The 25110-nt window shown below is 67.0% G+C and overlaps 9 protein-coding genes across 9 annotated transcripts; 3 read left to right on the forward strand and 6 right to left on the reverse strand.

Moving 5' to 3' along the window:
- Positions 1–1604: 1604 nt before the first annotated feature.
- On the reverse strand, positions 1605–3147 carry MICPUCDRAFT_52025 (uncharacterized protein; the record flags this gene model as incomplete). Its single annotated transcript, XM_003062496.1, has 2 exons — positions 1605–1851; positions 2036–3147. The coding sequence occupies 2 exons, from the start codon at positions 3145–3147 to the stop codon at positions 1605–1607; spliced, it is 1359 nt and encodes a 452-aa protein (XP_003062542.1).
- A 149-nt stretch (positions 3148–3296) lies between these two features.
- Positions 3297–5249, reverse strand: MICPUCDRAFT_52026 (uncharacterized protein; the record flags this gene model as incomplete). Its single annotated transcript, XM_003062497.1, has 2 exons — positions 3297–3700; positions 3905–5249. 2 exons carry the CDS (start codon positions 5247–5249, stop codon positions 3297–3299), a joined length of 1749 nt encoding a protein of 582 aa, XP_003062543.1.
- A 247-nt stretch (positions 5250–5496) lies between these two features.
- On the reverse strand, positions 5497–6442 carry MICPUCDRAFT_52027 (uncharacterized protein; the record flags this gene model as incomplete). Its single annotated transcript, XM_003062498.1, has 2 exons — positions 5497–5727; positions 5834–6442. The coding sequence occupies 2 exons, from the start codon at positions 6440–6442 to the stop codon at positions 5497–5499; spliced, it is 840 nt and encodes a 279-aa protein (XP_003062544.1).
- A 496-nt stretch (positions 6443–6938) lies between these two features.
- On the forward strand, positions 6939–10782 carry MICPUCDRAFT_35799 (uncharacterized protein; the record flags this gene model as incomplete). Its single annotated transcript, XM_003062267.1, has 7 exons — positions 6939–7604; positions 7659–7682; positions 7872–7981; positions 8120–8421; positions 8602–9101; positions 9255–10339; positions 10525–10782. Coding segments are annotated over 7 exons (2943 nt in total), but the record flags the coding sequence as incomplete, so codon positions are not given.
- A 4388-nt stretch (positions 10783–15170) lies between these two features.
- MICPUCDRAFT_52030 (uncharacterized protein) lies at positions 15171–16857 on the reverse strand (the record flags this gene model as incomplete). Its single annotated transcript, XM_003062499.1, has 2 exons — positions 15171–16334; positions 16507–16857. 2 exons carry the CDS (start codon positions 16855–16857, stop codon positions 15171–15173), a joined length of 1515 nt encoding a protein of 504 aa, XP_003062545.1.
- A 720-nt stretch (positions 16858–17577) lies between these two features.
- HEMF (coproporphyrinogen III oxidase chloroplast precursor) lies at positions 17578–18992 on the forward strand (the record flags this gene model as incomplete). The annotated part of the gene is made up of 1 exon (XM_003062268.1): positions 17578–18992. One exon carries the CDS (start codon positions 17578–17580, stop codon positions 18718–18720), a length of 1143 nt encoding a protein of 380 aa, XP_003062314.1. The 3' UTR covers positions 18721–18992.
- Positions 18993–19114: 122 nt separating this feature from the next.
- On the reverse strand, positions 19115–20029 carry MICPUCDRAFT_52032 (uncharacterized protein). The gene is made up of 2 exons (XM_003062500.1): positions 19666–20029; positions 19115–19623 (listed from the first exon to the last, which is right to left on the reverse strand). The coding sequence occupies exons 1-2, from the start codon at positions 19990–19992 to the stop codon at positions 19258–19260; spliced, it is 693 nt and encodes a 230-aa protein (XP_003062546.1). The 5' UTR covers positions 19993–20029; the 3' UTR covers positions 19115–19257.
- Positions 20030–20448: 419 nt separating this feature from the next.
- MICPUCDRAFT_37591 (uncharacterized protein) lies at positions 20449–22237 on the forward strand. The gene is made up of 5 exons (XM_003062269.1): positions 20449–20659; positions 20829–21021; positions 21249–21411; positions 21599–21806; positions 21972–22237. Exons 1-5 carry the CDS (start codon positions 20611–20613, stop codon positions 22019–22021), a joined length of 663 nt encoding a protein of 220 aa, XP_003062315.1. The 5' UTR covers positions 20449–20610; the 3' UTR covers positions 22022–22237.
- Positions 22238–22476: 239 nt separating this feature from the next.
- On the reverse strand, positions 22477–24278 carry BAM1 (glycoside hydrolase family 14 protein; the record flags this gene model as incomplete). The annotated part of the gene is made up of 2 exons (XM_003062501.1): positions 22477–23403; positions 23565–24278. 2 exons carry the CDS (start codon positions 24276–24278, stop codon positions 22477–22479), a joined length of 1641 nt encoding a protein of 546 aa, XP_003062547.1.
- Between the last annotated feature and the right edge of the window lie 832 nt (positions 24279–25110).

Below are 25110 nucleotides of genomic sequence, written 5' to 3' on the forward strand. Positions count from 1 at the left end.
CGATCTGGTGGAGGAGGAGGAGGAGGACGAGTTCGACGCGGACGCCATCGAGCTGACGGTGATGCACGCGGAGGAGGTCCAGGACCTCGTGACGCAGCTGGCGGACGCGAGGGTGGACGCCGCGAAGGCGCTCGGCGCGGCGAACGCGGCGAAGCGCGAGGCGAGCGCGTCGGCGAAGGCGAGGGACGACGCAGACGCGCGCGCCGCCGACGCGACGGCGGAACGCGACGACCTGCTTCGCGCGCTGTCCGAGCTCGAGATCCGCGAGAAGCGGACGACGAAGACGAAGCGAAACCAGCGAAACCTACCCCCGAACCCTGACCACCAAAACCCTGATACCCCCCGAGATACCGACGAGAGACGCGGCGCGTGGCGGGAGACTCAGGTGCGTTCTATACACTGGTTCCCATACGACCGCGTCGGCGTGGTGAACGCCGATCCTTAAGGACTTTGCCTGGCGTGTCTCTCCGCCCGCCCCTCGCTTTCAATCGCCGCTCTCGACGCCTTTCAACTCCACCCCGACTTTCGCTTATATGGAACGGCCCGCAGGCGCTCGCCGCCGGCCGGCTCGCCGCTTCCTCCGTCCGCGTCGCGCTTGAAGGCCTCGACGCGCTCGAGCGCAGAGTCGACGACGCGCACGGCGTCGCGTCGCGCGCGATCGACGTCGCGACGAGACTGTGCGACGTCGTGAACGTCATGAGCACGTATACCCACGCGTGGGACGGCGTCGGCGGCGGCGGGGACGTCACGACGCGCGCCGACGCGATCTCATTCGCCGCGGTGGAACGAAGCGTCCGCCGCGCGCACGCCGCGCGGGAGCGCGCGATCAAAGCGCTCGTCGCGGAGCTCGGTCGGGGGATGCGGAGAGAGAATAAGTTAACGCATAAGGTAAAGGCGTTACGGACGACGACCGCGGTGTATTCGCTCGAGAGGGACGGACTGATGCAGCCGCGGGCGCGGACGCCGAAGAAGACGCCGACGCCGAGTCCGAAGACGTCGCCCGTCGGGGTCGGCGCGCAGGTTCAAACCACGGTATCGATCGCGACCGGGCCGCCGCCATCGGGGGCGAGCCCGATCAAGGCGCGGAGAAGGATATCTCTCGGCGGCGGCGGCGGCGGCGTCAGGGCGTCCACGGCGTCCACGGCGTCGGTTGCGGCGTCGTCCGAGGGAACGCGAGAGGAGATTATTATGACGCCGTCGCCGGTGTCGCGCGTCGCCAGAGAATCCCTGAACCTCCCTCGCGACCCCGCGGACCGGTCGCGGCGCATCGAAATCGCGTCCCCGGTCATGGCGTACATCCGGGGCGACGGCGGGAGCGCGGCGGGGTTACGGAAGGGCGGCGTCCAGCGCACGACGCCGCCGCCGAAGCGCGGGTATCATCCAGTGCGGGGGTACGATCGGAAGAAGAAGGGTGCGTATTTGTACGAGTCCCGACGCGTGTTCGCGCCGCCGTAAGGCGCGAAGCACAGCGCGCAGCAGCGGCGGCAGCAACACGCTTCTTCCTTCTATACTATCGTAGCATACAGTATACTAACAACGAGTGCGACGACGAACGCGTCCAGTCCGCGCGCTTCACGTCGAGGAACGCTCGCGTCGCGTCGTCGTCACGGCAACTTTCCGTCGCGTCTGACGCGCTCGAGGAACCTCGCCAGGTCGCGTCCGCATCGGTCGTACCCCGCCTTGGCCGCGCGAAACCCGTCGCCGTACACCGGGTCCTCCCTCGTCTCCATCTTCTTCCGCCACCGCGCGGTGAGCCCGATGTCCTCGCCGTTCGTCGTTGTGCACGACGTCCCGGACGCGCCGCCGCCGAGCCACAGCCACGCGAACAGCTCGCACACTCCCTCCTCGTCTCTGAGGGTTGTTCCATACGAGCGAACGTCGGGGTGGAGTTCAAAGGCGTCAGTTGGCGTTGAAAGGCGTCGAGGGCGGGGATTGAAAGCGAGGGGTGGGCGGAGAGACGCGCTGGGAAAAGTCCTTAAGGAACGGCGTTCACCGCGCCGACGCGGTCGTATGGGAACCAGTGTATAGAACGCACCTCAGCGGCAACGCCGGGAAATCGGAGAGAAACATAAACGCGTGCCCGTACTCGTGCGCGAGGACCGCGCCGCACGCGCCCCTGGACATCCCCCGAAGCGCCAGGATCCCCTTCAACGTCCGCGAGACCGTCCTCCGCGCGCCCGTCGCCCTGCACTCCTCGTACGCGACGCTCGTGCGCGTCACGCCGCGCGGGCCCGACGCGTTCGGTCCGCGATGTCGCTTCGCCGCCGCCCTCGCGAGCTCGTCCGCGTCTACGAGCTGCACCTTGATCGTCGCCGCGGCGTCCGCGACCGCGCCCATCCCTCGCATCGCGTGGATGACTTTGTTTAGGATTGCCGCCGCGTCCGCGTCGGCGTCGATCGCCGTCGCCGCGCACGCGGGGCATTGGCCGATGACGGCGACGCCGCCGCTCTCTCGGCGCGCGGTTCGGTGGTGACGGTTGACGTTCCGCGTTCCTCCTCCCGGGCTCGCGCCGCGCGTCTGGAGGCCCGCGAACCGTCGCGAGAGCGCGAACGCGCGCGGGACGCACGCGCCGCAGTCGTCGCAGTACGCGCCGGTCGCGTCTTTACACCGCGCGCACACGGCGTCGCCGACGTCGGTTTTGAAAAACTTTTGGTTTACCAGACTCGCCTCGCAGACCCCGCATCGCTCCGCGTGGTTGCGCTCGTAGCACGCCTCGCACACGGGAACGTGCTCGCTCGCGTCGTCGTCGCCGCCGCCGCGACGGAGGTGCGCGTGGTGCATGTGCCGCGACGCGTCCGCGCGCGTGACCTTCATGAACGACATCCCGGGAGGCGGCGCGTCGCACTCCGCGCATCGAAAGTGCGACTCGATGAACTTCCTCCCGAGCGCGGTGATCGTCCGGTCCACGCACGGCCCGCCGCACCCGCACGCGCACCTGTCCGCGAGCCTCTCCGCGCACGGCCTGCAGCACCGCGCCGAACCGGCGCGGTTCGGCGCGGCGACGAACGACGACGTCGCGGCGCCGCACTCGTCGCATCGCAAGCATCCGGCGTGGTAGTCGCGCCCCTCGAACGCGAGGTACGCGCCGGAGATAGCGTCGCCGCAGCCGCGGCATCGCGGCTGCGGCGGACGCGCGGCGGAGGACATGCCGCGACGAGAGGGCGCGCGAGGCGGCGCGGCGCGGGCCGCCTCGGCGCGGGCGCGCGCGCGCGGGGACGTGTGATGATGATGATTGAGAGTTTCGGTTTGAGGGTCCGTCCAAGAGACAAGTGTTCCTCCGCCTTCATCTGTTCTGTTCACCCGCTGAGCCAGTCCCTCGCGTGCCCCCTCTTCCCGCTCTTCTTCTCTTCCGCTTCCTTCTTCCACGTGTGCGTCCACGCGTTCCACACCGCCTTCGCGCTCATCACGCTCGCCTCGTCGTCGTCGTCCCACCCCGGCAGGTCCGGCCACGGTTCTTGCGGCGCCGCGCACGCGTGCTCTCGAATCCCCTCGTGCCAGTGGCAGTCGCCGCAGGTCCAGTCGTCCGGGAGGCTCTCCGCGGGGATATGAACCGGCACGCGACGCCAACGGCCGCACTGCGCGATCGCGCACTGCGCCCACGACTCCGGCGGGCCGACGTCGTCGCCGTCGCCGTTGAACGCCGCGGGGTCGGCGTCGTCGGAGGACAAGCCGACGTCGCCGCCGAGGAGCGCGGACGGATCTGCGGAGTTGAAAGGCGGAGTTGAAAGGCGGGCGGAGTCGAAAGGCGTCAGTCGGCGTTGAAAGGCGTCGAGGCGCGTCGGGATCGAAACCAGCGAGGGGTGGTGGGCGGAGAGAAACACACGCCGGGGGGCGAAGTCCTTAAGGATCGGCGTTCACCACGCCAACGCGGTCGTATGAGAACCAGTGTGGAAATAGAACGCACCCACGGCGGCGCCGCACGCGCGCAGAATCGCCGCCGCCGCGCCCTGGCCGGTGAGCAAAGCGCCGTGGACGCACTGCGCGCCCTCGACGCTGCACGCCTCGCCGGCGAAGTGCACGCGGTCGTCGTGCTCTGGCGCGCGTAGCGCGTCGATGTCCGCTTTCGTGGACCCGACGCGCATGTACGAGTAGGCGCCGCAAGAGAAGGGGTCCTCGCCCCATCGCGTGACGCGGTGATCCAAAAGTTTCGCGCGCGTCGACGCCGCGGCGTTGTTCTTTTTGAACATTCTCCGTAACGTCCCGATGACTTCGGTTAAGACCTCCTCATCGGTCATGCCGTCGAAACCCTCGCCGAACGGCGGCGCGACGTGCGCGCACAGCGTGTTTTGCTTCCCGTAGGCGTGGAGGTTGAGGAACCGGAACCGCTGATCCGTGCACTGAAAAAATTTCGCGCGCCGCGGCCAGAACACTTCGTCGAAGCGCATGATTACCTTATTCTCCACGCCCATGCCGACGCACGCGATCGCCCTGCGCTTGCTCTCGCTCAGTTCGGGTTCGAACTCCACCGTTGATCGAGCCGCGCGGCGTTGGAGGACGCCCAGCGGCAGCGCGATCACGACGTAATCGCACGCGTGTTTTTCCCCCGTCGCCGTCGTCACGACGCACCGCGGCGGCCCGGGGTCCCGCGCCCACGCGGCGGATTTCGATTCGTCGACCGCCGCCGCGTGGCATCTTCGAGGAAACCTGCTCCCGGTCTTCTTCTTCTTCACCTCGGCGTCCATCGTCGCCGGTCCCGGTCGCGCGTACGACACGGACGTCACGATCTGGTTCAACCGCACGTCCACGCCCTCCGCCGCGCGCTCGACGACGAGGCCGCGGTACCCGCCGACGACCAACCCGTCGCTGAGGTCCACGGGCTCGTCCTCGCCGTCGGAGGGCGGCTCGCACGCGGCATCTCCTCGCGCGCCGCCCGCGTCGACGTCGTTCGTCGTCCCACCGCGCGTCGACGGCGGCGACGGCGTCGTCGGCGCCGCGACGAGCCGCTCGCGCGCCGACTCGATGTCCTCCGCGGTGTATCGCTGGTACCGCGTCGATATCTGCCTCAGCGGCGCGTTGTACGCCCACATGACAACCTTCGCGGACTCTAAAATTTCGAGCTCCTTGCCGCTGAGCGGCTTCTCCTTGCGCTTCTTCGCCGCGGCGGCGGCGGCGAGGACGCCGCCGCCCGCCGTCGCCATCTCGCACGCCGCCGCCAACGACGCGTCCCGCCGCGCGTCCGCGATCGCGTCGAGGTGCTTCACCCGCTCCCTCTCGATCTCCGCGTCGCCCCACAGCACCTCCGTGCCCATCGCGCGGACGTCGAGCGCGCCCCACTCGCCGTTCGCTCTCCACCCGTCGCCGTGCGATCGCCACCCGCCCGCGTTTTTCCTCTCGCGTTCTGACGGTCGTTCCATACGAGCGAACGTCGGGGTGAGATTCAAAGGCGTCAGTTGGAGTTGAAAGGCGTCGAGGGCGGGGATTGAAACCGAGGGACCCTGGGCGGAGAGACACGCCGGGAAAAGTCCTTAAGGAATCGCGTTCACCACGCCAACGCGGTCATATGGGGACCAGTGTATAGAACGCACCCACCGCAGCGAGCGCTTCGTCTCGCGTCAGCGGCGGCTCCACCGTACCCAACGCGTCGCTCAGCCCCCTCGCGACCGCGAACGCGCGCTTCACGGACTTCCTACCTACGCTCCCGCCGCGCGTCGCGTCGTACCAGCTCGCGTCTTCGCCCCACCCCGCGCTGTAGCCGCCGTCGCTCGCGTCCAACGCCGCGCCGGACTCCTTAGGGTCGTTCCGTACAAAAAAAGTAGTTCACCGGTCAGTTGAAAGGGACCCGTGCCGTGTGGCGATCAAATGTTGAAAACGAACGATGCGATGGGTGAAAAACAAACTTTTGTATAGAACGCGCCTGAGCCATCGCGAACAGAGGGTTGTACCGATGGCAGCCGTGCACGAACGACGCGCCGAGGTCCACGACGACGCTCGGAAGCGCGACGGCGCTCACGTCGTCGCGCTTCAGCTCCGGGAGCGTCTCGGACAGGACGCGGCCGCCGACGCGATCGCGCGCCTCGAGCGTCGTCACGGAGACGCCGTGTAAAGTCAACGCGCGCGACGCGCACAGACCCGCCGGGCCGGCGCCGACGACGACGACGCGCGGAGGGCGGTCGGGCGGCCACGGCGGGGCGTACTTAGGTTCCGTTTTCGGAGGTTCCGTCTTCGTCTTCGTCTTCGCGCGCGCGTCCTCCGCGGCGAGCGAATCTTCCTGGTCGCGCTTTTTAGTAGACTGATGAGGATCCTTCTTCTTCGCGTTCGCGGTCGCCGCGCAGGCGGCGACGGCGTCGGCGACGGCGGCTTTCGCTTCTTTCTGCCGCGCCCGGAACGCGCGATCGCGGTCGCGCTTCCACTCCTTGCGTAGCTCCTCGAGATCCTCCGCGCGCGTCATCTCCGGGGGGGGTTTCCTCGGGGGTCTCCTCGGCGACGCCTTCTGCTCATTCATCGCCGTCAGATGCCGAAGCGCGCGCGCGACGACGAGAACGTAGTGGGAACGACGGCGCGCCGCGTCGCGTCGCGTCCGCGGGAAGAGACGGGACCTCGGATCCCGCCGTGGACGCGCGCGACCGCGCTCGCGGGCGGTGGGGCGGGTCCGCGCCGCGCCCCTGGCTCTGCCCGCGCGCGCGTCGACGGCGATTTTACGGAAGGAGCCGAGATCTGAGACAGGACTGCAAAGTATCGTGGTATGTTCATCGGTCAGTTTTGAAAGGGGACGCCATCAAATGTTGAAGCCGAGGGGTGGGTGAAAAACGCGTGCATTTTTTCGGAGGGCTCGAGAAGCGGCGGAATCGCGTACCTGTATCGATATCGCGACGTCGTCGCCGCCGCACTCGCACACTCTCTCCCGGCGCCGGAGCGAGAAGACGCACGCGCGCGCGCGCGGGAGCCGACATATCCCACCGCGCGCACGCACGCGATCGCGCGCCCGCGAACGCCCCGCCATGGCCGACGCGCTCGACCGCGGCTCCTCCCCCATCGCGCACGAGCGCGAGGAAGGGGGTGGGCGCGACGGCGACGACGGCGTCGCCCCGCGCGTCGCGCTGAACGCGGACGAGGCCGCGGTCGTCGCCGCCGCGGGCGTCGGCGGCGTCGGCTTCGTGGAGGCGTTCAGAGAGGGCCAGCACGCGGCGACGCTGCGGTGGACGCTCCCGGAGTTCGGCGCGACGCGCGCGCGACAGCTGTGGGGCGACGCGAAGGACGTCGGCGGGCACGAATGTCGGCTTCTGGTGTACCCCAAGGGCGACACCGCGGCGCTGCCGGGATACAGCAGCGTGTTCCTGGAGATGCGAGCGAAGGCGCCGGCGGCGCGCGCTGACAGTGGCGGCAAGGGGAGGGGCGCGCCGGGGAATTGGGAGTGCTTCGCGTGGTACGCGCTGACCGTGGTGCACCCGACGGACCCGACGAAGAATCGCACGCGGCAGAGTTACCACCGCTTCAGCGCGACGAAAAAATCCCACGGCTGGTGCGACTTCGCGGTCATCGACCCGGAATTTCTCCTCGACGGCGTCGTCCTCGTCTGCGCGGACATCGTCGTCCTCTCGGAGACGGCGGAGCTCTCCCGAGACGACCTGCCGCCCGGGAACCCGCACCTGAACGAGGCCATGAGCGTGCGCGACGCGACATCGAGCACGACGCTGGGGTTACCCGCGGGCGCGGGGAAGGAGGTCACGAGCGGGAGGTTTCAGGTGCGTTCTATACACTGGTTCCCATACGACCGCGTTGGCGTGGTGAACGCCGTTCCTTAAGGACTTTTCCCGGCGCATCTCTCCGCCCAGGGTCCCTCGGTTTCAATCCCCGCCCTCGACGCCTTTCAACTCCGCTTCTGACGCCTTTGAACTCCACCCCGACATCGCTTTGTATGGAACGACCCTCAGTGGACGATTCACAACTTCAACGCGTTTCGGGCGATGATGGGGACGCACAAGATCGTCTCGCCGAAGTTTCCCGCCGGCGACTGCCACTTCGCCGTCGCCGCCTATCAAACGTTCGATCGACCGGTCGACGAGAGAGACGCCCCGATCGACGGCGCGCGCGGCGGGACCGATCGATCGAGCCTCTCCGTTCAGCTCGAGAGCAAAGACGACGGCGTAAGCGGCGGCGGGCTGGACAAGTGGGCGGTCAGCGCGTTGGGCGGCGAAGACGGCGGGTCCGACGGCGGCGGCGGGCTGAGCGCCGAACCCTCCGCGTGGCTGTTGTTCCGCGTGTCCTTAGTCAACCAAGTCGACTCTAAGAAAACCGCGCACAGAGACACGTACGGGCGGTTCGCGTCCGGGGAGGACGGCGGCGACCACACGAGCTTGGGCTGGAACGATTTCCTGGACATGTCGCGTCTGGACGATCCGGAGGAGGGGTTCTCGACGGGCGCGGCTGGGAAAGTCACGCTCGCGGTGACCTTCTACGTCATTCGCGAGTCGCACGGCGCGCGTCCGGGGTTCCCGCTGACGCCGAAGATTGGCGGCTTGCCGCTCTCGAGCACGATGGCGTGGATGACGGACGAACTGAACGGCGCGCCCGGGTCGATATCCCGCGACGGCGGCGCGGGCGGCGGCGGGTTTCTCGGCGGTGGGTCGTCGCGGGATAAAAAGATTCATCACACGAGGAAAGGCGGCTCGCGGCATGGGCACGGCGGCGTCGACGGCGACGGCGCGTACCGCGCGCGGTTCGTCTGGAAGATCGACAACTTCACGAAACTCAAAGATTTACTCAAAAAGCGCAAGATGAACGGTCTGTGCGTGAAGAGCAAACGGTTCGTCGTCGGCGGGAAAGACTGCAGGGTCGTGATTTACCCGCGCGGGCAACAGTCCCCGGCGACGTCGCTCTCGATGTTTCTGGAGGTCACGAACGTCTCGGAGCGGCGACGGCGGCCGCCCACCGCGGGCAAACACAACTGGAGCGTGTTCGTGTCGCACCGGATGGGGGTTTTGAACCACCACGACGCGAGCAAGTCTGTGATTCGCGAGTCGCAAAACCGGTACGGACGCTCCGCGAAAGACTGGGGATGGCGCGAGTTCCTTCCTCTGACTTCCTTGTTCGACAATGACGCGGGGTTTCTCGACCCCGCGCGCGACCGCGTCGTGTTCGTCGCGGAGGTGTTGGTCCTCAAGGTGCGCGAGACCGAGACTGCTCCCCGTGCGACCCCGTTCGCGTGGTGAACGCCGTTCCTTAAGGACTTTTCCCGTCGTCACTCTTCACCCGCGCTTCCCTTTCAACGTTTGACCGGTAAGACGTTCGACTGACCGATCGCTTCACCCCTCAAGGAGCACTCGGAGCTGAAAAAAATGGACCCGACGCGCGTCGCGGGAGCCATCATGTCCTTCGAAGACACGCTCGCGGGGGATAAACTCCTGTGGGGTTTAGGCGGGTCGTTCGGGAAAAACATGAAGACCATCTCGAAGCACTTCGGCGAGCGCGTCGCCGTGTGCGCGAAGCACCCGACCACGCGGTGCGAGGAGTGGTGGGAGGGGACGCTGCAGCTGTCGAAAAACGACCGCGTCATCGTCCTCAAGTACGCCGCGCGATGGAACGACGAGATTGACGATTTAAACGACGTCGACGCGCACGACGACGGGCTCTCCGATCACACCCTGGAGAAGAGATTCGACGCGGACGACGTCGTGAACGTTCGACGGTTGACCGCGGAGGAGGACGGCGATCTTCTCGACGGCGCCGACGACGCCGTCTCCAAGCTGCGGACGCCACCCGCGGACGCCCCGGGGCGAGGCGTGAACGTGGACTTCACGTGGAAGATTGAAAACGTGAGCGCGTTTCGCGGGATTCTCGAGACGAGGAAGCTCTTCTCGCGCTTCTTCCCCGCGGGCGGGGTCAACCTCCGACTCGGCGCGTACGAGAGCTTCGACACGCTGTGCGTCTACCTCGAGAGCGATCAGGGGTCGACGCCGTCCGCGATGAAGAATAAGACGACGCCCCCCGGCGGGGGCGGGGGCGGCGCGATCGGCGAGGGGGGTAAAATCGGAACCGGCGGCGGCGACGGCGGCGGCGGCGGCGACGGCGACGGCGATTACTGGGTCCGCTACCGCGTCGCGGTGACGAACCAGAAACACCCGGACCGGACCAAGTGGAAGGACGCGACGACGTCGTCGAAACGCTGGACGTCGAACGTGATTCAGTTCATGCCGACGGAGGACCTTACGCACCCGGAGGGCGGGTACCTCGTCAAGGACTCAATCGCGCTCGCGGTGGAAGTTCTGGACGTGTGCTACTTCAACCCGGACGTTGACGACGGCGGGTCCGGGTTCTCAAAGGGAGACGTCGCGGGGGCGGCGTCGATGCTCCCCGCGATAATGAAGGCGGCGATGAACGAAAACGCCGCCGAGGCGCTCAGGTGCGTTCTATACACTGGTCCCCATACGACGCGTCGGCGTGGTGAACGCCGATCCTTAAGGACTTTTCCCAGCGCGTCTCTCCGCCCACCCCTCGCTTTCAATCCCCGCCCACGGCGCCTTTCAGCTCCGCTTCTGACGCCTTTCAACTCCACCCCGACGTTCGCTCGTACGGAACGACCCTCAGCGCGTCGTTGCTCGACCTCGGCATGTCCGGCGCGGACGTCAAAGACACGTTCCGCACTGCCGCGGAGCACTTCAACCTGGACGACTGCGACGTCGACGAGCTCCTGCACGCGGTGGCGACGAGCGCGGCGGCGGCGGCCGGCGGCGGCGGCGGTTCGATCCCCGGCGGCGGCGGCGTCGCGGCGGCTGGCAAGGACGCGGCGACGAAACGTCTCGTGGACAAACTCGGCCCGCGCGGCGCGCTCGCGGCGGCCGCGGCGGGGCGCCTGGCGCGCGTGAGGGAGAACCTCGCGATGCCGGTCCTGGACGAGCAGTCGCACGCGCAGCGGCTGTTCCACGCCAAGTCGCGGGTCGAGACGTTGGTCTCGGAGAAGAAGCTCGACTTGAATCCGACGCCGCCGGAGGGGCGGGACGACGGCGCGGGGGCGTTCGCGTTCGTCGAGGAGGACCTCGAGGACTTTGGCGACGGAAAATCGTTCTCGCCGCAGACGTTTATTCTTCGAGCGCTCATCGCGAACGCGTTGAAGTTTAAAGCGGACGTCGATTTGGAGGAGTTTCAGAAGACGATCGGCCGATGGTCCGTGGAGGACGAACTCCGAGAGACGTTTGAAAATTTCCACGGGAAGGACTGCGGCGCGCACCACATGGCGATAACCGCCGCGCTGCAGCTGTTTTTGTGCACGCCGAAACGCGCGCTCGCGCTCCTGCGCGCGGACGACGTCTTTGTCGTCGGCACCAAGCCCGCGGTGATGCGACTCGACGTCGTTCGCAAAGCGTATCCGAAGGCTTCGAACGACGATTCCGATTCTTCGCTCCACGCGACGCCCAAGATGATTGAAAAAGCGCGAGAGGCGCGCGAAGGCACAGCACCTTGCACAGCCCCTTTTTCTGCCGATTTGAATTATAACCGTTGCTCACCGACGTTGGCCACGCTCATGGGCGTCATGGAGTTCCGAATCGTCATCGTCGAGGCGCTGATCACGTTGCTGTGGTGGACGTACGAGGGTAAGATTGGCGTCGAGGACTCGGGCGAGCGCAAGATGGGCGACCCCGCGGGCGCGCTCGCGGACGACGAAGAGGAGGAGCTCGTGGAGTGCGTCATCGACGTCCTGAAGCGCGCCGCGTACGAGGACCAGATGATGGAAATCCGGAGGAAAAATAAGGGTAGGACCCCAAACAACGGCGAGGATGAGGACGACGTGGTGTACGACGTCGACGACGACCCGCTGGTGCCGTTCTCCGTGTCGTCGTCGGCGATGGCGATGAAGTTCAACGCGCTGCTCTCCGCGGCGACGCCGCGGCTCGCGCGGCTCCTCGCGCAGTGGGCGCACAGGCTGATCCCGCGGTGCGCGCACCCGATGATTTTGGGCTCGATGCTGTGCAAGGTGCTGCCGCCGCCGGCGCTCGAACGGTTCCGAGACGTGGAAGACGACGACGGCGACGCCGGCGACGCCGGCGGCGACGACGACGACCGTTCGCCGCCGCCGCCGCCCGCGCGCGGCGCCGCGGACTTCAACGACATCAGCTCGCTCTCCCTCGACGAGAGCTCCGGGGAGTGGGCGGTCGCGCAGGTTCTCCCCGCGCTCCTCAACGGCGCGGTGCCGGACGAGGACGTCACCGCCGCGTTGATGTTTTGCCTCGGCGCGCCGCAGACGTCGCGAAGCGCGGCGCAGACGGCGGCGGCGATTCGACGCGTGTTGTGCGCCGCCGCCGCCGTGGACTTCGCCGTCGCGTTGGACGGACACCCGATGGACGCGTACTACGCCGAGTGCGAGAAGAAGAAGGAAGAGGAGGGGCGTAGTGAGAAGGGAAACGATGAGATGTACGAGGAGGTGGCTGCGGAGTGGGAGAAACGGTGCCGCTCGGAGGCGAAACAGTGCGGCGGCGGCGGCGACTACAAATCCGAGGCGAAGAAAATCGCGCGCGCGATGACGAGAGACCTCCTCGTGCACGGGGACAACATCCTCCCGGACGGGTTCAAAGTCACGGACGCACTCGTGGGCGCGATGGCGCGCGCGGCGGCGAAATGCGCGGAGACGGCGAGGGTGCTCCTGTCCGACGTCGACGCGGACATCGCATTTCCGCTCTCGCGAGGAGGTCTCGCGGACTCGCCCGCGGATAAGGACGCGGCGAAAGATGGACCAGCATCGCACGCGGGCGGCGCGGGCGGCTCTAATAAGAAAGAGAAAGGCGATTCCAAGTCCGCCAAGGCGACCAAGGCGAGCGCGAAGGCGGCGGCGAGGGAAGCCGCGAGGGAAGCCGCGGAGAGAGAGGCGGACCGGAAAGAGATGGCGGCGATCAACGCCGTCCTCGGCCGGTCGACCTCCTCCGCGATTCGCGAGACGTCGTCGTCGACCGACCGCGGCGTCGCGCCCGACGACAGCGAGCTGTCCGACGACGCGTCCGACGCGCCGCTGCTTCCGCCGTCGTCCCCGATCGTCGACCTGCCCATCGTGATGGCCGCGTTGCGGTCGCCGGCGACGCGGGAGGCGGCGAAGGCGACGCTGACGACGGCGACGCGACGCGGCGCGTTCGACGTCGACGAGGTCGTCGCCGCCGTCGCGAAGTCGATCCTCTACGAGAAGAACACCGAGAGGTTCCTCCGCGCGCCGCCGTCGCCGTCGCCGTCGCCGTCGCCGGACGCCGCGACGACCGCGACGACCGCGACGACCGCGGCGGACGCGGACGAGACGAAAGTCGTCCTGCGAAGGGCGTTCGCCGCCACGAGCGAGGATCTCGAGCCGCCGTCGCCGTGCGCGGTGGCCGCGGTGGAGGCGGCGAGAGCGCTGTTCGACGCGGGGCACGACGAGGGCGGCGTCGCCGTCTTGCGCGAGGTGGCGGCGTCGTACGACCTCGCGAGGCAGCGCGACGTGCGGAAGATGTTGCTCGCGGAGACGCTCGGGCAGATTGACGAAGCGTCGGACAATAAAGTGTCGGTCAAAAGTCAAAGTCACGGCGGCGGACGCGCCGACGCGTCAGCTTCGGGCGACGTCTCGTGCTCGAGCTCGACGCTGACGCTGCTGCTGGCGTTCGCGTCCGAGCTCGTCGGGTTGTGGTCCGGGGATTTTCACGCGATCGAAACCGAGGCGGACCCGACGTCCGATCGCGCGACAGCGCGGAGATGGTTTCCGCTGTTCAAGCAGGCGTACAAGGCGAAATACCCGAACATCGCGCCCGACGCGGATTCGAAGCGTTCGAGCGCGAAACCCCCGTCCCCCGAGGGCGCGTTCGAGGCGCTCGCGATGATGCACGAGCGAACGGCGCGGCTCAAGCGACGTCTCGCGGATGCGAAAAAGCAAGCGGACGACGCGATCGCCGCGAGGGACGCCGCGAAGGCGAAGCTCGCGGACGAGGCGACGAAGCTCGGGAGGGACCGGAAAGCGGCGGCGGCGAAGACGGCGGAGGCGGAGCGCGCCGTGAAGCAGACGAAGCTCGACGCGAAGAAGGAGGCAGAGAAAGCCGAGCGGACGCGCCTCGAGCTCTGCGCGAAGCTGCGCGAGGTGACGTCGCAGATCGACTGGGCGACGGGCGAGCGCGAGGAGAAGCAAGCCGCGGCGGCGAGAGAGAAGGCGGCGGCGGAGGCCAAGTCGAGGGACGCGGACGCGGCGGTGCAAAAGATGAAAGCCGAGCGGAGAGAGGAGACGCGACGCGCGCAGAAAGCGATCGAGGCGGCGGCGACGATGAAGAGGGAGAAGGCCAAGCTCGAGGGCGACGTCGCGGGGTTGCGCCAGGAGCTCGAGTCCGCGCGAGGGGAGCTCAGCGCGGCGAAGCGAACGGCGGAGAAGGCTGCCGCGAACGCCGCCGCCGCGAACGCCGCCGCCGCGAACGCCGCCGCCGCGTCCTCCGGCGGCTCGGACGCGGACCACGCCGTCGTCCGCGCCGCGCGCGCGAAGATCGAGCAGCTCGAGGCTGACCTCTCGCTCGAGCGACGTCGCCTCGCGGCGCTCAGAGGCGAAGGTTTGGACGATCTCAGCGTCGCGGACCTCGCAGGCGTGCGGCGGACGTTGGAGGAGGGCGTCCGAGCCGTCGAGGCGGTGACCGGCCGCCTCGCGGGGTCGGGGTCGCCGTCGAGCGGCGGCGGAAACGGCGGCGGGGATCGAACCGCCGGCGGGTACGGTCCCGGTCCCGGTCCCGTCGCGTACGGTCCCGGAACGCCGGGCGGGTCGCCGTACGCCGCGCCCGGCGGCGTGCGCGCGGGTCTCGGCGCGCCCGGGTCGCCGTCGCGATCGGCGGCGTCGCCCGGCGCGAATTCTTCGAACCCAAATCCGAATCCTAATACCCCGCTGACGGCGTTCGGCGGCGGCGGATTGGGCGGGCTCGGGTCGTCGTTCTTCGGGTCGGGCGGGCTCGGAAACGGGATGTGGGGCGAAGAGGGCGCGAAGTGGCGTTAAAACAAACGAACGACGCGACCGACGTCGCGTGAAGGTCGCGCGCGCACGGTGTGGACTCCTCCCGCGCGGCGTCTCTCTCTCGAGAAGAGACGCCGCCGGGCGAGAGAAGACATTGCCGCGCGCGACCGAACGACGCTCCTTCGCCGCCCGCCGCGCGACCATTCTCCGAGAGAAGAACGAACACGCTAAAACGAATATTAATTTATAAAAACGAGAGAGAAAGAATCACCACGGAATCACTCGTCGTCGTCCTCGCTCACGGAAACTTCGTGAGCACCGGCTCGTCGTACCGCCCGAACCGTCCGCCTCTCTTCTGCAACACGGTGACCGCGTTTTGAAACATCTTGTGCGGCTCCAACAGCGACAACGTCTCGAACTCCCCGAGCTCGTCGAACTCGCTCGCGCCGCCCTCGCGCTCGGGCCCCGCGCTTCGCCGCTCCACGCTCCCGTCCGCGGCGCGAACGCGCTGCGAGTGGCAGTGATCTCGCGCGCGTTCGACCCACCCTCTCGACATCGCGTTGGTCAGCGAAGAGTGCACGACCACGATGCCTCCGTCCGACCGCACGCGCGGCCACCAGTCTCTCACGAACCGTTCCGTCTTGTGCGCGGCGCCGAGGTCGATCCACAGCATGTCGAACTCCACCTTCGGCGCGAGGAGCGACGGGAGGTCCGGGTCGTGCGCGTCCGCTTCGTGCAGTCGGAGGCGGTCGGAGAGGCCCAGCCGCTCGGCGGCGGCGGCGACGGCGTTCGCCGTCGTGTGCGCGTGCGCCATGTTATCGACGCAGTGTAACGTCCCTCGAATAACGTTCTCATCCGGACCGTTTTTGTTTGTGAAGAACGCGTCCACGCTCCACGGCGCGTCGCCGCATCTGCACGCGCCCTCCGCCCGCAACGCGCGATACGCCTCGATCTCCGCCGCGTTGTCTTCCAGCGCCCGCAGCAAAAACATCGACGTGTACCCCGCGCCGATCTCTAACACGTTCGCCGGCTTCGCGAATCGCACCCACGCGTACAACAGAGGCCCCAGGTTCTCCGCGCCCATGTGGAGGTCGTATAAAGGCGCGATCGCGTCGAGGAACGCGCGGTCGTAGAGGCCGCCGACGGACGCCGAGCGAATCGTTTCCTGCGTCGTCGCCGCCGTCGTCGCCGCCGTCGTCGCCGTCGCCGCCGTCGTCGCGCCCGCGTCCGCCGTCGTCGCCGTCGCCGTCGCCGTCGCGGCTTCTCTCAGCCCAGCCTCCGCGGCGGCGACGCGGCGGCGCTCTTTCTCGTCATCGTCGTCGTCCCCCGCACCTCCTTCGAGCTCTGCTCTGCGTTCGGGCGATATCGACGGGAACGTCTTCGCGTCCTTGACCTCTTCTCTGAGCAGCGACAGGCGCGAGTTATTCGCCTCGAACGCGCCGGCGGCGAAGTCAGGGGCGTTCTATACGAGCGAATGTCGGGGTGGAGTTCAAAGGCGTCAGTTGACGTTCAAAGGCGTCGAGGGCGGGGATTGAAACCGAGGGATGGGCGCAGAGACACGCCGGGAAAAGTCCTTAAGGATCGGCGTTCACCACGCGAACGCGGTCGTATGGAGACCAGTGTATAGAACGCACCTCGGCCGCGCCGTCCAGGGTGTCCATCATGAACATCCCGTCCGCGCTGCCAGACTTGGACAGCTGTCGCCGCTTGTCCTTCTCCGTCGCGCGCGCGATCTCGAGGATCTCCTCCGCGATCGCGTCCGCGTGCGCGGCGCTGAACGCGTTCGCGGTCAAGAACGCGGCGACGCGGTCGCGGTCGCGGCGCGCGCCGTCGTCGTCGTCGTTCGTCGTCGTCGTCGTCGTCGTCGTCGTCGTCGTCGCCGCCGCCGTCGCCGACGCCATGAGGTCGCCGACCGTCGAGACGCCGACCTCGGAGAGCATCTGCTCGTACCATCCGTACCCGAGCTTCGCGAGGACGGACGCCATCGGATAGTCCATCTCGCCCCGCCGCGGCGGACGCCCGCGAGATGCCTCCCGAGAAATGCCACCCGAGAAATGCGCTCGCGCCGGCCTACACTTTTTTCCAGCGCGGAGATCAAGCCAGCGGAGATCTCCACCTTGCTCGTACTCGTACTCATATGCGTTCTTAGTTACCGCGCGACGAGACGCGCGCGTACAATCGTCAACTCGATTTCATCAGCTGATTTCATCCAGCCAATCACAGTCGAGGATTCCGTCACCCTAATAATCAGCCCAGAGCGTCACCGCGGAGCTCACTACGAGAGCACCCTTCTCGGTCCATCACGATGGCTTCCGCTTGCGTAACCATGGCGACCATGCGCCCGGGCGTCCAGGTGCGCGTCGCGGCGTGCCCCCGCGCGCGCGGGTTTCGCGTCCTCGCGCGCCGCTCGCTTCCGTCCGTCGCGGAGAGACGAGGGAAAAAAACCTCATCGCTCTCGTCCGTCGTCCTCCGCGCTGACGCGTCCCTCGCCCCCCTCCTCCGTCCCATCATCCCACGCAGGCCCGCGCCGGCGTGGTCTCCCTCAAGACCCGCGCGTCGGTCAGCGCGACCCCGCGCACGGTGCGTCCCGCTCGATCCCTCGCGTCCGTAGCGCTCCTCGATCCCGGTCGCGAGCGTCCGCCTCCGCGATCGATCGATCGGTCGGTCGATCCGTATACACTGGTCCCCATACGACCGCGTCGGCGATGTGGACGCCGATCCTTAAGGACTTTGCCCGTCGTCTCTCTCCGATCCGCGCCCGCGAAGCGTTCGCGCGTCTGACGCCGTCCCATCCCTCCTTTCCGTTAAAAAAGGTCACCGTCCGCGCGGCCGCGCCGTCCACGCGCACGATCGAAGAAGAAGTCGCCCTCGACGAAGCCCCGCTCACGCTCCTGCGCGAGGGCGGCGGCGACGACGCCGGATCCATGCGCGCGAAATTCGAGAAGATGATTCGCGCCGCGCAAAACGAGATCTGCTCCGCGGTCGAGGAGCTCGACGGCCAGAAGTTCCAAGAGGACGCGTGGACGCGCCCGGGCGGCGGCGGCGGCATCTCCCGCGTCCTCCAGGGCGGCAACGTCTTCGAGAAGGCGGGCGTGAACGTCTCCGTGGTGTACGGCCAGATGCCCCCGGAGGCGTATCGCGCCGCGACGGGAGAGCAGGGCTCGGGCAAAGAGATGATCCCCTTCTTCGCCGCGGGCATCTCCTCCGTGATGCACCCGCACAACCCGATGGCGCCCACGGTGCACTTCAACTACCGGTACTTCGAGACGGACGCGCCGGAGGGCGCGGAGGCGGCGCCCAGAGCGTGGTGGTTCGGCGGCGGCACGGATCTCACCCCGTCGTACGTCTTCCCGGAGGACGCCGCGCACTTCCACGGGACGCTCAAAGACGCGTGCGATAAGCACGACGAGGCGTTCTACCCGCGGTTCAAGGAGTGGGCGGACGATTACTTCATCATCAAGCATCGGATGAACGAGCGACGGGGGATCGGCGGCGTGTTTTTCGACGACATGAACGACCGGCCGCAGGAGGAACTTCTCGCGTTCGCCACGGACATGGCCGCCGCGGTGGTCCCGGCGTACGTCCCGCTCGTCGCGAAGCACAAGGACGACGAGTTCACGGAGCAACAGCGGGAGTGGCAGCAGATGCGTCGCGGGCGGTACGTCGAGTTTAACCTCGTGTACGATCGCGGCACGACGTTTGGCTTGCGCACGGGCGGTCGGATCGAGTCGATTCTCATGTCGCTTCCGCTGACGGCGAGGTGGCAGTACGACATGCAGCCGGAGGAGGGGTCGCGCGAGGCGGACGCGCTCGACGCGTTCAGGAACCCGCGGACGTGGTTGGCGTGAGCGATGACGCGTCGTGCGTGAGAAACGCGGCGGCGGACGCGGCGGCGGGAGAGAAGAAAGAGGATGAAGAAGAGGAGAGAGAAGAGAACGGGTGGCGGGGAGGCGTCGATGAAACTGAATGATTTTTGGCGACGGATGGACGCGCCGCGCGGTCGCGCGCGGCGATCAAAGTTGTTGTTAATACGAACGAATGGCGACGTGTTCGAAGGTTGAGTGTTAAAGAAAATCTTTAAATATTTAAATCTTTATCACTTTCGATTGAAAAACAAAACCGCCGGTGGTCGAGTCCCTCGACTTCGGTCGCGACGTCGCGCGCACACATCCGACGCCGTTCTCCGAGGATCGCTCGGTTTGCGAACGGCGCATCACACGCGCGCGACGATCGCGCGGCCGCGGGCCGACGGTCGGCTAGAAACACAGAAAACAGAAACGAACGCTCGTCTAGTAGTAGTAAAGAGAAGACGAGACCGACGTAGTAGTCCCGTTCGCGTCTCGCTCGGTCGTCGGCGTTTGGTTTCGCGAAGCTCGCGTCGCACCTCACGCATTGACGAGCTTCTTCACGTCGTCCTCGATCTGCAGCGGCGACGTCGTGGGGACGTACCGCTCGACGACGTTCCCGTCGCCGTCGAGCAAGAACTTGCCGAAATTCCACTTGATGTCGTTGCCGAGCATGCCCGCGGGACCCGCCTCTTTCTTCGCGTCCTTCATCCACTTATACAGCGGATGCGCGTTGTCGCCGTTTACTTCGATCTTGGAGAACATCGGAAACGTCGCGCCGTACCCGGCGGCGAACGCCTTGATCTCCGCGTCGCTGCCCGGCTCTTGCGCGCCGAACTGGTTGCAAGGGAACGCCAAAACCTCAAACTTGCCCGTGGACTTGTACTTGTCGTACAGCGTCACGAGCTCTTTGTAGTTTTGGTCCGTCAAGCCTCACGCGCTCGCCACGTTCACGACGAGGCACGCTCTGCCCTTGAACGATCCCATCGAAACGTCCACGCCGTCGATGGTCTTGACCGTGAAGTCGTGCGCGCTGCCGCTGACTTTGCCGCCGCCGCCGCCGAAGAAGGCGCGCGTCGTCGTCGTCGTCGTCGTCGTCGTCGCGGAGGCGAGCGTCGCGCCCGCGAAAGCGGTCGCCGCGAGCGCGCGGCGCGCGCGCGGCGTCGTGCCCGCGAACGCGGAGGACGTCGACGCGACGCCTCGCGCGCCTCGCGCGGCGCTCGCGCGGCACGAGACGGTCGCGCGCGCGCGCGCGGACGACGCGGCCATCGCCATCATCGGTTCGTTCGGTCGCGGGGGAGGAGCGCGTGCGTTCCTCTCGCGCGTCGACGAGTGCGCGGGATGCGCGGCGTCTGGTCGCGCGCGCTATCTCTCGGAGACGTCCGGTACCTGACACGTGGTGGACAGCGCGCCGACGCGGCGCTGATGGCCGACCGATGAAAGTCGATCGAGCGATCGCGAGATGAACCAGGAAACGTTGTACAGTTGACCCAGAAAGCTGGGGTTTCAAAGCGGGTCGCCTCGGTCGAATCTATCGAACCGATCGCGCCCGCCGGTCGAGTCGCAAAGTCGCGCACTTCTCGCGCTCGCGGCCTTTCTTCTTCATCGAGTCTGTATCTTCGCTCGCTTCTCCGACGCGGCGACCGACGCGACGCGTTCGACGCGCGCGAGGCGCACAGGACGCCGCGCGTCCACTCGCACGAGCGCAGGTTCGGCGGGATACGAATCGCGCGAACCGTCGCGAACGTCGATCGCGGGCATCGCGCGCGCGCGAGGTCGGATCTCGCGACGGACCGCGACCGACAGCGCAGCGCGCGCGGGTCAGGTCGCGCGACGGACGGGAAGGAAGAAGAGGGAAGGAAAAGGCGCGAAGGAGCGCGCGAGCGAGGCGCGATGGCGGACGGACTGAAGATCACCCCGGAGAAGGAACTCGCGTTTCGATGTGCGCGCCCCCACTCCTCCTCCCCGCGCGGCCGTCGACGCGAGCGGCCCGCGTCGTCGTCGCCCCGCCCGCGCGTCGCGTTCGTTCGGACCCCCCAAAGAAAATAATCTCTCTCGTCTCGCAACGGATCTGTCCCTCACCCCGCCCGTCCCGCGATCGACCGACGCAGTCGAGCTCAAGAAGACGATCCCGACGACGATCAAGATCACAAACTCCGGGAAAGAGGAGACCGCGTTCAAGGTGAAGACGACCGCGCCGAAGAAGTACTGCGTGAAACCCAACACCGGCTTCGTCAGGCCGGGGGAGACGCAGATGATCCAGGTGATCATGCAAGCTCAGCGCGAGTGGCCCGCGGACATCAGGCGCGTTCGAGTGTCATCACACTGGTCCCCATACGACCGCGTCGGCGTGGTGCACGCCGTTCCTTAAGGACTTTCTCTCCCGGCGCCTCTCTCCGCCCGCCCCTCGCTCACGATCCCGACGCGCCGCGACGCCTCACGACTCCATCCGTCTGACGCGCCCCGCCGCCAACTCTGCGCCGACGTCGTCTCGTCGCGTCGAATCGAACCGAACGACCCTCCTCGCTCAGCGGGTGCAAGGACAAGTTCCTCGTGCAGACGACGCCGAGCAAAGGGAACGCGGACTTCGCGGAGCTATTCGCGAAGGGCAAGGCGGACATCACCGAGAGCAAGCTGCGGGTCGTGTACTCGCAGCCCGCGCCGCCGCCGAGCCCGGTGCCGGAGGGGGACGAGGCGCGTTCTATCTCACACCGGTCCCCATACGACCGCGTCGGCGCGGTGAACGCCGATCCTTAAGGACTTTTGCCGTCCTCTCTCTCCGCCCGCCCCTCGCGTTCAATCCCCGCCCGCGACGCCTTTCAACGCCAACTGACGCCTTTCAACTCCACCCCGACGTTCGCTCGTACGGAACGACTCGGAGGGCGTCAACTACGGGCCGTCGTCCATGGACGCGGGCGTCGCGCATCGCGGGCCCATGAGCGACGACGTGAGCGTTCTGCAGAGGGACCTGGAGCGGTACCGGATCAACAACGAGTCGCTGACGATGGATCTTAAGATGGCGATTCAGAACAACAACAGGGGCGCCGCGGCGGCGAAGGGATTCACGCTGATGCACCTGCTGCTCGTCGGTGCGTCGTCTTTCGGTCACAGCTTCCTATTTTTTCTCTTCGCGCTTCTTCCCCCGCCCGCCGTTACGCCGCCTCGTCCTTCTTCTCTCTCTCGCGTCCGCGGTACCAGATCGATCTGATTCTCTTCTCCCGCGCCGTGCCGCGTCGTCTCCGTCTCTTCTTCAGCGTTTTTGTTCTTCCTGCTCGGCCTCAACGCGGCGAAGCGCCTCGCGTGAGCGCGACGACGAGACGTCGACGACGGATCGATCGACGCGCGCATTGACCGAGAGCGTTTCCTCCGTCTCGTCTCGCCGCGCGCAGCGATCGTCGCGTTTTTCATCGGGCACTACACGTGATCTGTCGCGCGAAGGACGGGACGGCCGCCGCGGAGAGCGCGCGTTTTGAGCGAAGACGGAGTAGAGCGTTGTATATAGAAGAACGAGCGATACACGACAGACTTTGTGTAGTAGTAAGTATCGTACAAATATATTCGAATGTTTTCCTCGTTTGCCCGCCCGGGAGAGAGCGTCCGCGCGCGATATCCCCCCGGTCGGAGGTACGAATTCGTAGTAGTAAGTGTAGCTGTAGTGTAGTGTTGGTACACGCCCGCGTAGGCGACCCGGTGTAATATCCGTTCGCCCCGGCGGCGTCCTTTATCAGTAAAGTACCCCCCGTAACCTTTCCCTCAAGATCAAATATGATCTGAAAACTGCGCGGCAACGAGCCCGCTGGCCGTCTCTTGCCTCAAGTCGTGCAGGTTCAACCCGCCCGCGCTTCGATGCAGCGACTCCATGACGCGCTCTGGCTTCACGAGCTCTCTCGTCCGCTCGCCCCCTTCCGCGCCGTCGACGTCCACGCCCGTCTCGTTCGCCATCCTCGTGACGAAGTGCACGAACGAGTTGAAGTTGTCATCCTCGAAGAGCTCGCGCGTCATGCGAAGAAACGTAAACGAAGCCATCGGCGGCAGAAGCGCGCCCGACTCCCACCGCGCGCTCTCGTTCCCTTCCCCGCGGCAGTTCGTGATGATCTTATCGTACGCGTCCTGGTCGAAGCGACACAGCGCGTTCTCGCCCGCCACCTTGACGCCGTGCCGCCCCGCGGCGGCGCGAATCTGTCGAAGCAGTCCCTCCGGCCCGCAGCGCGAAAAGAAGGGATGCTCGATGTCTCGCATCTCCGCGCACGTAAAGTTCAGCCTCGCCTCGTGCTTCGCGCAAATCTTCACGATCGGCTCGTACCCGTCCCGCTCCGGCGCGTAGTCCCCGCTCCGCGTGTTGAAGTACCCCGCGGTGAGCTCCGCGGCGTGCGACCTCGAGTTATACCACCAGTGCACCCCCGCGCATTTCAGCGCCAGCTGTACGCCGTCGTCGCTGGCGCCGAAAACGCCGCGCGCGCACTGCAGCATCCGATCGCCGTGCTCCACGAGCTCGCCGCTGTACCAGGAGAGGAAAAACTGCCCGTACTCCGTGTCCCACGACCCGAGGTGCGCGCGGAAGAACCCGGTCTCGTGCGGGAGGTTGTTGTACCCGCCCGCGTCGTGCGGCCCCGCGCCGCCCCACTCGATGTGGCCAGCCTCGCTCCCCGCGCGCGCGAGATTTCCAAGCGCGCGCTGGTCGTAGCACTGAGGGTCGTTCCATACGAGCGATGATATCGGGGTGGAGTTCAAAGGCGTCAGAAGCGGAGTTGAAAGGCGTCGAGGTGTGTCGGGATTGAAAGCGAGGGACCCTGGGCGGAGAGACACGCCGGGAAAAGTCCTTAAGGATCGGCGTTCACCGCGCCGACGCGGTCGTATGGGAACCAGTGTGAGATAGAACGCGCCTGAAACTCGCCGATGCCGGGGAACTGCCACTGCGACGACTGCTGGCGCTGCTTGTTCTCCGGGTACGCCGGGTATCGAAGCTCGCCGCACGGCCCGCAGCCGACGGAGATCTCCGAGAGGGTCTCCGTCAGCCCCGCCGCCTCTACCGAATCTCGAAAGCTCCGCATGAAGTCGCCGTAGCATTCCAATGGCGTCCGCCCCTCGAGCGTCTTCGCGTTGTCCGCCCACAACGAGATGACCTCCGGGTTGCGGTACCCGTACTGGTCCGTGAAGAACAGGTCCGGGTCGTCCACGGCGGCCTCGAGGACCCACCCGGGGAGCTTCACCTCGAAGTAATCGCCGACGTTGGCGCCGCACGCGTGAAACGACATCACCGCGTTGAGCTTCAACCCGGCGTTTGAAACCATCTCCATCAGGGTCAAGTACGCGTCCCAGTCGTACGACCCCGGGCCGTCGCGTTCGACGATCCCCCACCACACGTCGATCATCACGCCCTCGACGCCAATCTTCTTCAGCGTCTTGAGGCTCACCTCGAGCGCCTTGCCGTGTTGTAGGACGCCATCGCGCGTGACCACGTCGAGGGGCAGCATGACGAAGACGGGCGTCGGCGACGCGGCGTATGAAAAGTCGTGCACGATCGGAAAGTGGTCGCCGTCCAGGACGTCTCTGGAGTACATCACGTAGTCGTCCTTCTTCTTGGCGTTCTTGGCGTTCTTCTTCTTGCCGGCGCGATCCGCGCCGATAGGGAGCTTCTTTGACGCGGCGCCAGCTTTCGTCGGCGCCGCGGCGGCGGCGGCGTCGGCGGAGGGATCGACGACGCGCCCGCCGAGCGCCTGCTGCTCGATGGCGCCGCCGCTGAACGCGGCGAGGTGCCCGTTCCGAGCCATCTTCAGCGCGAGCTCGGGCGACAGCGCCTCCCCGGAGTTGAGCAGGTCCGTCCCCTTCGTCGGCGGCGCCGTCGGATCTTTGAGCTTGGAGTCGCGGCCGTCCGCGTGCGTCATCTTCACGAGCTCCAACTCGCGGTCCGTGTCCAACGCGTCGATGAGCTTCTTCTCAGCGCCGGGGGCCCCGCTCGAGGAAGAGCTTGAAGTGGAAGACGCCATCGTAAGCTTGCTCTGCGCGAACGCGATGGACGGGATAGACCCGCCGTGAGGGAGGATCGACGGCCGACGCGTCCCGACGTCGGACGATTTTGATTTTGATCGCGATCGCGCCTCCCCGCTCCCCGGCGCGTCGTCGTCGTCGTCGTCGTCGTCGTCCGGCGCGGCCAACGACATCGGGTTCCCGCCCTTCAGCGCGACGACCGCCGCCGCGGCCTGCGCGCGCCACGAGTCGATCCACCGCTGCGCGTCCGCGGCGCCGCCGGAGCCGATCGCGCCGCCCGCCTTGGATTTCTTTCCTCCGTCTTTAGATTTCTTTCCTCCGCCCGCGCCCGCGCCGGCGCCCTTGCCCGCCTTCTTACTCCCGCGTCTCGCCGCGCCCGCGACGAGCTCGTCGCCGCGCTTCGTG

This window comes from Micromonas pusilla (genome assembly GCF_000151265.4).
Source record: "Micromonas pusilla CCMP1545 genomic scaffold MICPUCscaffold_12, whole genome shotgun sequence".
NCBI lineage: Eukaryota > Viridiplantae > Chlorophyta > Mamiellophyceae > Mamiellales > Mamiellaceae > Micromonas > Micromonas pusilla.

Bases quoted from the DNA above. Each gene is read 5' to 3' on its own strand.
- MICPUCDRAFT_52032 (XM_003062500.1), bottom strand. From the start codon at position 19,992: ATGGCGATGGCCGCGTCGTCCGCGCGCGCGCGCGCGACCGTCTCGTGC. The intron at 19,624-19,665 runs GTGGCGAGCGCG...AACTACAAAGAG, and splicing joins GAGCGTGCCTCGTCGTGAAC to CTCGTGACGCTGTACGACAA.
- MICPUCDRAFT_37591 (XM_003062269.1), top strand. From the start codon at position 20,611: ATGGCGGACGGACTGAAGATCACCCCGGAGAAGGAACTCGCGTTTCGA. The intron at 20,660-20,828 runs GTGCGCGCCCCC...CGACCGACGCAG, and splicing joins GAAGGAACTCGCGTTTCGAT to TCGAGCTCAAGAAGACGATC. The intron at 21,807-21,971 runs GTGCGTCGTCTT...TCTCTTCTTCAG, and splicing joins GATGCACCTGCTGCTCGTCG to CGTTTTTGTTCTTCCTGCTC.